This window comes from Oncorhynchus gorbuscha, linkage group LG09 (assembly GCF_021184085.1).
Source record: "Oncorhynchus gorbuscha isolate QuinsamMale2020 ecotype Even-year linkage group LG09, OgorEven_v1.0, whole genome shotgun sequence".
Lineage (NCBI taxonomy): Eukaryota > Metazoa > Chordata > Actinopteri > Salmoniformes > Salmonidae > Oncorhynchus > Oncorhynchus gorbuscha.
Window position 1 is genome coordinate 34,767,896 of NC_060181.1, and position 12,843 is coordinate 34,780,738.

The following is a 12,843-nucleotide window of genomic DNA, read 5'->3' on the forward strand; positions in this document are numbered from 1 at the left end:
CTGAGCCGGAGGTCTCAAATTGGACCCCGAGAATCCTCAGGGCCCCCTCACAGAGAGATAACCCCCCCAGGCGCATCCGTTCTACCGCGCCATCTTCCGAAAAACTTGACGGAAGACTTTGGATGGTTCAGAACTGCTCCCGACGCTCGGGTGAAATCCCCAAAGATGGCAAGGGACCTTGTCAGGCATGAGTCCTTGCACAGCAGCAAGGAAGTGTCGTCGGTGTACTGCGTCATCTTAACATGCAGCCCACCACTTCCAGGGATCAACAAGCCTTCCACCCCTCTGTCTGCCCTAATGGCAGCCCCCAGAGGCTCCATGTACAGAACGAAGAGGAGAGCCGAGAGTGGGCACCCCTGCCTGACCCCAGACGAGAGGTCAAAAACGTCACCCAAGTGACTATTTACACTAACTCGGCACCCCGCTCCGACATATAATGTACGAATCCATCCTATGAACTTCTCCCCAAATCCTAATCAAATCAAATCAAATCAAATTTTAATTGTCACATACACATGGTTAGCAGATGTTAATGCGAGTGTAGCGAAATGCTTGTGCTTCTAGTTCCGACAATGCAGTGATAACCAACAAGTAATCTAACTAACAATTCCAAAACTACTGTCTTATACACAGTGTAAGGGGATAAGGAACATGTACATAAGGATATATGAATGAGTGATGGTACAGAGCAGCATACAGTAGATGGTATCGAGTACAGTATATACATATGAGATGAGTGTGTAGACAAAGTAAACAAAGTGGCATAGTTAAAGTGGCTAGTGATACATGTGTTACATAAGGATGCAGTCGATGTTGTAGAGTACAGTATATACATATGCATATGAGATGAATAATGTAGGGTAAGTAACATTATATAAGGTAGCATTGTTTAAAGTGGCTAGTGATATATTTACATCATTTCCCATCAATTCCCATTATTAAAATGGCTGGAGTTGGGTCAGTGTCAATGACAGTGTGTTGGCAGCAGCCACTCAATGTTAGTGGTGGCTATTTAACAGTCTGATGGCCTTGAGATAGAAGCTGTTTTTCAGTCTCTCGGTCCCAGCTTTGATGCACCTGTACTGACCTCGCCTTCTGGATGATAGCGGGGTGAACAGGCAGTGGTTCGGGTGGTTGATGTCCTTGATGATCTTTATGGCCTTCCTGTAACAACGGGTGGTGTAGGTGTCCTGGAGGGCAGGTAGTTTGCCCCCGGTGATGCGTTGTGCAGTCCTCACTACCCTCTGGAGAGCCTTACGGTTGAGGGCGGAGCAGTTGCCGTACCAGGCGGTGATACAGCCCGCCAGGATGCTCTCGATTGTGCATCTGTAGAAGTTTGTGAGTGCTTTTGGTGACAAGCCGAATTTCTTCAGCCTCCTGAGGTTGAATTGGCGCTGCTGCGCCTTCTTCACGACGCTGTCAGTGTGAGTGGACCAATTCAGTTTGTCTGTGATGTGTATGCTGAGGAACTTAAAACTAGCTACCCTCTCCACTACTGTTCCATCGATGTGGATAGGGGGGTGTTCCCTCTGCTGTTTCCTGAAGTCCACAATCATCTCCTTAGTTTTGTTGACGTTGAGTGTGAGGTTATTTTCCTGACACCACACTCCAATTAGGGCCCTCACCTCCTCCCTGTAGGCCGTCTCGTCGTTGTTGGTAATCAAGCCTACCACTGTTGTGTCGATTTCCGCAAACTTGATGATTGAGTTGGAGGCGTGCGTGGCCACGCAGTCGTGGGTGAACAGGGAGTACAGGAGAGGGCTCAGAACGCACCCTTGTGGGGCCCCCGTGTTGAGGATCAGCGGGGAGGAGATGTTGTTGCCTACCCTCACCACCTGGGGGCGGCCCGTCAGGAAGTCCAGTACCCAGTTGCACAGGGCGGGGTCGAGACCCAGGGTCTCGAGCTTGATGACGAGCTTGGAGGGTACTATGGTGTTGAATGCCGAGCTGTAGTCGATGAACAGCATTCTCACATAGGTATTCCTCTTGTCCAGGTGGGTTAGGGCAGTGTGCAGTGTGGTTGAGATTGCATCGTCTGTGGACCTATTTGGGCGGTAAGCAAATTGGAGTGGGTCTAGGGTGTCAGGTAGGGTGGAGGTGATATGGTCCTTGACTAGTCTCTCAAAGCACTTCATGATGACGGAAGTGAGTGCTACGGGGCGGTAGTCGTTTAGCTCAGTTACCTTAGCTTTCTTGGGAACAGGAACAATGGTGGCCCTCTTGAAGCATGTGGGAACAGCAGACTGGTATAGGGATTGATTGAATATGTCCGTAAACACACCGGCCAGCTGGTCTGCGCATGCTCGGAGGGCGCGGCTGGGGATGCCGTCTGGGCCTGCAGCCTTGCGAGGGTTAACACGTTTAAATGTCTTACTCACCTCGGCTGCAGTGAAGGAGAGACTGCATGTTTCCGTTGCAGGCCGTGTCAGTGGCAGTGGAAGATACAACTATGATGACTATACCTCGTATTTAACATATGACACATTGTTATGTTGCTGTGGAAAACTTCTGTGTCGACCTAACACTCTGAATAAAAATGATCTATTCACGCGATCAAAGGCTTTCGCCTGATCTAACGCTGCTACCATTAAAGGCAGTCCTCTATCTTCAACCCAAGCGATTGAGTCCCTGATTAACTGTAGGTTCCATCTAATAGAGCGGCCCTCTACCCCGCACGTCTGATCCTCATGGACGACGTAGGGGAGGGCTGTGCGCAACCGATCTGCTAAAACCTTTGCAAGTCGCTTGTAATCTACACACAGCATGGTCAACGGCCGCCAGTTGCCAAGGTCTGTTACTTCCCCATTCTTAAATAAAAGTGACAGCACACCAACAGCCATTGATCCCCCCAGGACCCCCGTCTCAAGGATGGCCTTCAAGACTTTGAGGACCACTGGTCCAAGTATACCCCAAAACTTGAGATAAAACTCAGCCGGCAGCCCATCCATCCCAGGCACCTTCCCTTTTCCCATCCTCTTAAGAGCGCTCTCAACCTCTTCTAGTGAAATTTGGGCCTCCATCACTTCTCTAATGTCCTCCGGCAACCGCTTGGACAAGTGTTCTAAAAACACATTTCCCTGCTCTACATCATCTGGCATGACACAGGACTGATAGTAGCGCTCATCTTGTCTTCTGTGGGCAAGCTTCTTCTTTTCTTGATGATCTGATAAATGGTTGATTTAGGTGCAATCTTTCTGGCAGCAACATCCTTGCCCATGAAGCCCTTTTTGTGCAAAGCAATGATGACGGCACGTGTTTCCTTGCAGGTAACCATGATTAACGGATGACTGCCTTGCCTGGTTCACCAATTACTTTGCAGACAGAGTTCAGTGTGTCAAATCGGAGGGCATACTGTCCGGTCCTCTGGCAGTCTCTATGGGGGTGCCACAGGGTTCAATTCTCGGGCCGACTCTTTTCTCTGTATATATCAATGATGTTGCTTTTGCTGCGGGCGATTCCCTGATCCACCTCTACGCAGACGACACCATTCTATATACTTTCGGCCCGTCATTGGACACTGTGCTATCAAACCTCCAAACGAGCTTCAATGCCATACAGCACTCCTTCCGTGGCCTCCAACTGCTCTTAAACGCGAGTAAAACCAAATGCATGCTTTTCAACCGATCGCTGCCTGCACCCGCATGCCCGACTACCATCACCACCCTGGATGGTTCCGACCTTGAATATGTGGACATCTATAAGTACCTAGGTGTCTGGCTAGACTGCAAACTCTCCTTCCAGACCCACATCAAACATCTCCAATCGAAAATCAAATCAAGAGTCGGCTTTCTATTCCGCAACAAAGCCTCCTTCACCCACGCTACCAAGCTTACCCTAGTAAAACTGACTATCCATCTACAAAATGGCTTCCAACACTCTACTCAGCAAACTGGATGCAGTCTATCACAGTGCCATCCGTTTTGTCACTAAAGCACCTTATACCACCCACCACTGCGACTTGTATGCTCTAGTCGGCTGGCCCTCACTACATATTCGTCGCCAGACCCACTGGCTCAAGGTCATCTACAAGTCCATGCTAGGTAAAGCTCCGCCTTATCTCAGTTCACTGGTCACGATGGCAACACCCATCCGTAGCACGCGCTCCAGCAGGTGTATCTCACTGATCATCCCTAAAGCCGAAACATCATTTGGCCGCCTTTCGTTCCAGTACTCTGCTGCCTGTGACTGGAACGAATTTCAAAAATCGCTGAAGTTGGAGACTTTTATCTCCCTCACCAACTTCAAACATCAGCTATCCGAGCAGCTAACCGATCGCTGCAGCTGTACATAGTCTATAGGAAAATAGCCCACACATTTTCACCTACCTCATTCCCATACTGTTTTTATACTGTTTTTATTTATTTATTTTTCTGCTCTTTTGCACACCAATATCTCTACATGTACATGACCATCTGATCATTTATCACTCCAGTGTTAATCTGCAAAATTGTATTATTCGCCTACCTCCTCATGCCTTTTGCACACATTGTATATAGACTGCCCATTTTTTCTACTGTGTTATTGACTTGTTAATTGTTTATTCCATGTGTAACTCTGTGTTGTCTGTTCACACTGCTATGCTTTATCTTGGCCAGGTCGCAGTTGCAAATGAGAACTTGTTCTCAACTAGCCTACCTGGTTAAATAAAGGTGAAAAAAAAAAAAAAATAACAGAGGAAGAACATTGATTCCAAGCACCGCCCTCCTTTTGAAGCTTCCAGTCTGTTATTTGAACTCAATAAGCATGACAGAGTGATCTCCAGCCTTGTCCCCGTCAACACTCACACCTGTGTTAACGAGAGAATCGCTGGCATGATGTAAGCTGGTCCTTTGGCGGCAGGGCTGAAATGCATTGGAAATGTTTTTGGGGGATTCAGTTAATTTGCATGGCAAAGAGGGACTTTGCAATTAATTGCAATTCATCTGATCACTCTTCATAACATTCTGGAGTATATGCAAACTGCCATCATACAAACTGAGGCAAAAGATTTTGTGAAAATGTATGTTTGTGTCATTCTCAACTTTTGGTCACGACTGTATAAAATAAAAATCACATTTGCATAAGTATTCAGACCCTTTTGCTTTGAGACTCAATTGAGTTCAGGTGCATCCTGTTTCCATTGATCATCCTTGAAATGTTTCTACAACTTGATTGGAGACAACCTGTGGGAAATGCAATTGATTGGACAAGATTTGGAAAGGCACACATACCTGTCTATATAAGGTTCCACAGTTTACAATGCAAAAACTAAACCATGAGGTCGAAGGAATTCTCCTTAGCGCTCTGAGACAGGATTGTGTCGAGGGACAGATCTGGGGAAGGGTACTAAAACATTTCTGCAGCAGTGAAGGTCCCCAAGAACACAGTGGCCTCTATCATTCTTAAATGGAAGAAGTTTGGAACCACCAAAAATCTCTTCCTAGAGCTGGCCGCTCAGACAAACAGCAATCGGGGGAGAAGGGCCTTGGTCAGGGAGGTGACCAAGAACCCGATGGTCACTCTGACATAGCTCTAGAGTTCCTCTGTGGAGATGGTAGAACCTTCCAGAAGGACAAGCATCTCTACAGCATTCCACCAATCAGGCCTTTATGTTAGCGAGGCCAGACAGAAGCCACACCGCAGTAAAAGGCACATGACAGCACGCTTGGAGTTTGCCAAAAGGCACCAAAAGACTTTCAGACCATGAGAAACAAGATTCTCTGGCAACATCGTTACAGTGAAGCATGGTGGTGGCAGCATCATGCTATGGGGATATTCATCAGCAGTAGAGACCGGGAGACTAGTCATGATTGAGGCAAAGATGAACGGAGCAAAGTGCAGATAGATCCTTGATGAAAACCTGCTTCAGAGCTCTCAGGACCTCAGACTGGGGTCAAGGTTCACAACGACCATAAGCACACAGCTAATACAACTCAGGAGTGGATTCGTGACATGTCTGAATGTCCTTGAGTGGCCCAGCCAGAGACCGGACTTGAACCTGATTGAACATCTCTGGAGAGACCTGAAAATTTGTGCAGCAACGCTTCCCATCCAACCTGACAGCGCTTGAGAGGATCTGCAGAGAAGAATGGGAGAAACTCCCCAATACAGGTGTGCCAAGCTTTTAGCGTCATATCTAAGAAAACGTGACTGTAATTGCTGCCAAAGGTGCTTTGTGAAAGTACTTTGTAAATGGTCTGAATACTTGTGTAAATGTTTCTAAAATTCTGTTTTTGCTTTGTCATTGTGGGGTAATTTGTGTAGAATGATGATAAAAACTGTAACCTAACAGAATGTTGAAAAAGTCAAGGGGTCTGAATACTTTCCGAAGGCAGTGTACATTATATGTGGTGAAAACCAAACACTGCATTCTACAGTAAGAACCTCATACCAACAGTCAAGCATGGTGGTGGTATGGTGGTGGTGTGATTGTTTAGGGATGCTTTGCTGCCTTAGGACCGAGACGACTAGCGTTAATAGAAGGAACCATGAATTCTGCTCTGTATCATATCATTCTGCTGGAGAATGTCAGGCCATCTGTCTGTGAGCTGAAACTGAAGCGCAGCTGGGTCATGCAAGGAAGGCCATTCTCCGAAACACACAATCAAATCTAAATGAAAATGGCTAAAAAGCAACACATTTGAATATTGGAATGGCCGAGTACAAGTTCAGACCTTTTCCCAATTGAAATATTGTGCCAGTTCTTGAAATGAGCAGTTCATTCTTGAAAACCTTCAAATGTCACTGAGCTGCAGCGGCAAAATTCCTCTAAAGCGACGTGAGAGACTGATCAACAACTACAGGAAGCGTTTTGTTGGAGTCATTCCAGATGAAGGAGGGGCACAACCAGTTATTGAGTGTAAGGGGTCAATTACATTTTTACACAGGGGCGTTGGGTGTTGCATAACTTTGTTTATGAAATAAATGAATTAAGTATGTAATTGTTGTGTTATTTTTTCCATCGGGTTCCCTTGATCTAATATTAGGTTTTGGTTGAAGATCTGATAACATTCAATATCAAAAATATGCATGGCACTGTACAGACAATCCTGGACAGTGAAAGCTTTGGGATGGCGCTATCCCTTGCATTCACCTGTCTAATCACGTTAGGATCATTGTGTATTATTACTATTCAGAGGGAGGTAAGAAAGGTATGCCGCTCTAAAGCACTCAAACCTAATATTCGAACTGGGCTGCCTGTGTAAGCGCAAACATAGTGGCAGGTAATAGATTATTTACTCCAGATGTCACCGTTGATTTTGTGAGAACGTATATTCTGATGGAGAGTAACGTTGTTCCAATTGGTAGAAAGGTGCAGCCAATTGCAAATACTTCCTATATATACCTAGGAGAGACATCAGCTGTCATACCGTTTCAGCATTCGGCGAGGCATTGTATGAAACCATGACTTGGCAAAGGAGCGCACTGCTTTTTTTCCCGGTTTGGCTTTGCTTTGCATTGCTTGCAGCGGGATGGGAGCGCGTTTCCGAAGAGGCAACCTTTGCCCACCACGACCTTGACACAGAGGAGAATTATACCAAAGACAAGGCTGTAGTGCAACTTGGAGACCCCGACAATGTTGATCTGAACGCCGACCGTGGATTCCAGGTGCAATTCGAGGAGGTATCAGATGCAAAACAGTGGGTATCCGTTACCGAAGCTGCCCCAGTCAGTTTAGCGGTTCTGTGCGGTGAGGATGAGTTTAAAGTAACGCTGCCAGCTGGTCCAATGAGTGAAGTCAAGATTTTGGGTAAGTTATTTATACGTTTGAAGATCATCAAATGCAATTTGGCTACTTTGCTCACTTTTTAAATTTCCCTACAGGACCCAACAGTATGCTCTCTGTTCTTGACGCCCCGGAATCCTGTGGATACTCCTTAAATCGAGGACAATATCAGAACGCCTTAACTGTCCGCTTTTCAGGCTGCCTCATTAGTCGTCAGGTAGGGTTTTTGCCTTTCCAGTTTTAAATGATACATTTAATGGTGTAAATGTGTCATTGGAATGATTGTCCATTTCTTGCCACACTGATTCTGCAGGCTGGGCGGTACACCTTGATGGTGTTGTATGTCAATGAAGCTGGCATAATGGATGTTTCTACAGTGTCCTGTGCGGCTAGCCCCAAATCCTCGTTGTCCTCGACCGTCCACCTGCCCCTCTCTAATGGTCTTCGCAATGCCCATGGTGGGCCTCCTTCAAAGTGTCCTAATCCCACCCCTCGCAATCCCAGCGCTCAAAATCACACCAAATATCCTGGTGAGTCTCATGAAACGTTTATTCTATTTCTTTGGATAAGCATAAATATTTGCTGTTATTGTGGTCTGAGGCAGTCGGTAAAGGAGCATTTTGTGACATTTTTAACAATGCTCCTAAGAACATTCTAACTTGTTCTTGATATGCTTTTTGGTCATTTTGACCAGATCAGAGGTGCTATTGAAACTAGTATCTACTCCAGTGCTCAGATGGACTTCTATCCACTGGTCATTGAGTTTACAGCTATTAGTGAACAAACATAAATGCACTGACTTTACTGAGTTACAGTTCATATGGAAATCAGTCAATTGAAATTAATTTAATTTAGGTCATAGTCTATGGCTTACACGTGACTAGGCAGGGGCACAGCAAATGGAGGGTATAGGCCCACTGGCTGGGCCTGGCTCTCAAGTGAATCTGAGGAAGGATTTCCCCACCAGGGCTTTATTTCAAATACTCAGTTTCATCAGCTGTCTGGGTGGCTGGTCTCATACAGTCCCACAGGTAAAGAAGCTGGATGTGGAGGTCCTGGGCTGGCATGGTTAAACCTGGTCTGCGGTTGTGATGCTGGTTTGCACACTCCCCAATTCTTTAAAATGGAGGTGTCTTATGGTAGAGTAATGAACATTTCTGCAGTCAGCATGCCAATTGCATGCTCCCTGAACTTGACATCTGTGGCATTGTGTTGTGACGGAGCTGCAAATTTTATTGTACCCAGCACAACGTGCACCTGTGTATTGATCATGCTATTTAATGAATCAAATGTATTTATATAGCCCTTTGTACATCATCTGAAAGTGCTGTACAGAAACTCAGCCTAAAACCCCAAGCAGCAAGCAATGCAGGTGTAGCAGCACAGTGGTTAGGAAAAACTCCCTAGAAAGGCCAAAACCTAGAGGAACCAGGCTATGTGTGGTGGCTAGTCCTCTTCTGGCTGTGCCGGGTGGAGATTATAACAGAACATGGCCAAGATGTTCATAAATGACCAGCATGGTCAAATAATAATCACAGGCAGAACAGTTGCAACTGGAGCAGCAGCACGGCAAGGTGGACTGGGGACAGCAAGGAGTCATGTCAGGACTACCTGAGGCATGGTCCTAGGACTCAGGTCCTGAGAAAGAGAGCATACTTACATTCACACAGGACACCGGATAGGATAGGAGAAGTACTCCAGATATAGCAAACTGACCCTAGCCCCCGACACACACTACTGCAGCATAAATACTGGAGGCTGAGACACGAGGGGTCAGGAGACACTGGTCCCATCCGATGACACCCCGGACAGGGCCAAACTGGAAGGATATAACCCTACCCACTTTGCCAAAGCACAGTCCCCACACCACGAGGGATATCTTCAACCACCAACTTACCATCCTGAGACAAGGCCCAGTATAGGCCACAAAGATCTCTGCCACGGCACAACCCAATAAGCTTCTTGCTGTGCCTCAGGTGGATGAAATATCTTGGCAAAGGATAAATAATGACTAACAGGGATGTAAACACAATTGTGCACAGAAGTAGCTTTCTTCACAAATGGAACAATTGTGTGTGTGCTTTCAGCTCATGAAACACGGGACTGACACTACATGTAACTTTTTTTCTGAAGTATAATTAATTGGCTACTGATCCTCACTTCCAATGTTTTTTTGTATTTCAGGCTGCAGTATTCCCCAGAACCAGCACTTGGCTTGTGGTTTCACTGGAATCTCGTCTTCCAAGTGTTTGGTGATGGGTTGCTGTGTGGATTCGGCAACTTCCGCCTGCTTCTACCCAATGGATGGTAAATACTCTTTCACGGGGCAAGATGATGTTTGGCTTTGAATAGTGAGGACTGATGTGTACCGCTCTCCCTCCCCAGAGTGCACTGCAGACCATCAGTTTATCTTTGCCGTTCACCATAACCTCACTACTTTCCCTGTGACTCCCACCAAACCTGTGGTTGCTGGGAAGTCTAGCTGTAGCCCAGTCATTGTCACTGATAAGTTTGTGGTCTTCAAGTTCTCAGTCACTGAATGTGGAACTCGCTCATATGTAAGTGGACAAGAATATTACGGCTTCTGGAATCCTCCTGGTGCGGTTCTTGTTGATCCACACAATTACTTTGTTTTGATCTTAATTAGGAAATTGGCAATACCGTGATCTACACAGCAGAGGTACAGACGGCCGTTCGAACCCTTAACCTGAAGTATGGCATAATATCCAGAGACAACCCCCGCAGGTAATTCAGATGTCACATTTTGTTTGTTGCAAAATGTAACATTGCTTATTGGACAGGTTCTTCAGTTTGGTGTTTAATGAACATCTCAATGTCTACACCTTGTAGATTTCTCTCTTTGCTATATGCCTCTGTCCTAGTGTTCCTATATATTGAGCTGATTCACCAGTTAAGTAGCTCTAAGTGTATAACTTCAAACATTGCTGTTGCAAATGCCACGAATACTTGGCACTTTCAGAATGTAATTTTAATCTCACTAATTGAGGAATCATTAAATGCACCTGCTGAGATTGACTAGTACCCCCCCCCCCTATGTTCGTCTCCAGAGTCATGGTTGAGTGCCGCTACCCTAAAACGCTGGGTACCGTGCCGTCAGTGGCGAGTGTGGGCTACATGGTGAAAAGCCCCAGTGTAACATTCCCTTCAAAGGTGACATCCAAGGGACTGTTTGGTGTCGAACTCAGGATTGCTGAAGGTATCTGGCTGACATGTAAACACGCAATGGCCGGAACATAATGGTTACTGTCCCATTGTTGCGGATACTTTACATTGCTGACAAGCCCAATGCTTAAATTGCTCTTTTACCTCCCCCACCAGACAAAACCTATACCAAGTACCTCAAACGGCACCATCAGCCCCTGCGTCTCTTCCTGGGTAAACTTGTGTATCTAGAAGTTCGTCTGACTTCTCCAAATCCAGAGGCGACACTTTTGGTCAACTACTGTCTGGCTTATCCCCGCTCTGCCAAGAATGTTCTGGTGCTCATTCACGAAGGGTAAGCACTGCAATGACTTGGTGTGACTGATTTGCCTAACGTACTGTAGGTGACATATTGGTGGGCCACCTTGTTCTTGAACAGCCATTGGCTTTTATTAGAGGCTGAGATGGATGGACTCCAATGTTCTCTTAATTTTGGCAATGAGTCCCTTTATGTACTTACCCAGAGTCAGGTCAATTTGTGGCTCTGTTTGTCTGTATGCAGTTGAAGGAATTTTCTAACCAGCTTTGGCACAATGAAGACTAGGTATCTGCTAGCTTTGGCTAATGACACTACCAATCACTTCCTTCATATTGGCCATAGGGGCAGACAAATGGTATTTAAGTTCATCTCTATCAAAAGTAGATAAAGGGTCTCATTGCCAAAATCCTAAAGGATCCCTTTTTGTTTTAACTTTGCCCTTTCCGTAGCCAAAACATGACAGCCATTTTGTGACTCAACTCCTTATACCAAGGATATTCAACTCTTACCCTATGAGTTCCAGAGCCTTCTAGTTTGAGGGCCTTGCGCTGCCAAGAGGAAGTTGTCTTTGAGTTCTCTATCAATTTCTCACTTCTAGGTGTGCCAACCCTCAGGACCCCAATGTCTCCATCCTTAAATTCAGCAACCTGCCCCAGAACCGCCACCAGCGTCGCTTCATGGTCCAAGCATTCCAGTTCATGGATCAACAGACCAACAAGTATCTGGATGAGGAGGTGAGGAAGCAGAATATGGACTGGGATTCACACCTTGATTGTTGAATGAGGCTTTCAAAAAGCTCGTTCTATTGTGTGCAACTTTTATATTTTTGAGCTGCACAAAGTCAAACATGTTTAGTTGGTATTGAATCTCACTTCATTCCTCCTCAACAGATCTACTTCATGTGCTCTACTGAAGTGTGTATGCCCACAGAAAAAACTTGTGAAGAGCGCTGTTTTGATGGAATTAGGAGGTGAGGAAGACTGGGGACTTGCATCTTGATTCCCTGGATTGGTTTATTGTCACATGGTGACTGATGTACCAGAAAAGTGAACTGTAGTTGGCCTTCATTTCTTTACATTTTGTCACATTAATTGTTTAGTTAGTATTTAATCTCACTTAATTTCTCCCCACCAGATCTACTACATGTGCTCTAAATAAAATAACTGAGAAGAGTGCTGCTTTAAATAAAAGGTGAGTCTTTCATATCTTTTTGTTCCCAGATTTGAAAGTAACTTGCTTAAATAGGAGCACTTCTATCTTTCACACCTATTTTGTTTTTCCAGGTCTGACAATCTACAGGGTGACAAATCTGATGCTTGAACATGCTAAAGAAATGTGGTAATTTGACTAATGCATATTAAATATTTTTTTTAAATCTTGCCTATTTAACTGAGTTGTATTTATTGTAATGAGACTTAGGTCTGCTTTTTAACCTATTTTGTGAAATTGTATACTAACAGTTTCTGGTATACTGGTTTGCTCTGCAGCGTACCTGACTTGGGCCACGTAACTAATTACTGTAGCCTCTACACCTTTGTAATTGTCAGCTTTGGTAAAATTGTGCGTATGGCAGGTGTCTTCACAACATCAATTTTTGTGGTGACTTGGCTGTTTGGTGACAGACTCATGTGTGCATTTTGATGCAGCCTAGAGGGAT

The 12,843-nt window shown here is 45.4% G+C and overlaps 1 protein-coding gene across 1 annotated transcript; it reads left to right on the plus strand.

Moving 5' to 3' along the window:
• Nucleotides 1-7,326: 7,326 nt before the first annotated feature.
• On the plus strand, nt 7,327-12,566 carry LOC124042788 (zona pellucida sperm-binding protein 4-like). Its single transcript, XM_046360903.1, has 12 exons — nt 7,327-7,729; nt 7,804-7,922; nt 8,019-8,235; nt 9,890-10,012; nt 10,091-10,263; nt 10,353-10,450; nt 10,774-10,922; nt 11,045-11,222; nt 11,785-11,920; nt 12,077-12,156; nt 12,321-12,377; nt 12,470-12,566. Exons 1-12 carry the CDS (start codon nt 7,384-7,386, stop codon nt 12,504-12,506), a joined length of 1,713 nt encoding a protein of 570 aa, XP_046216859.1. The 5' UTR covers nt 7,327-7,383; the 3' UTR covers nt 12,507-12,566.
• Nucleotides 12,567-12,843: the final 277 nt, after the last annotated feature.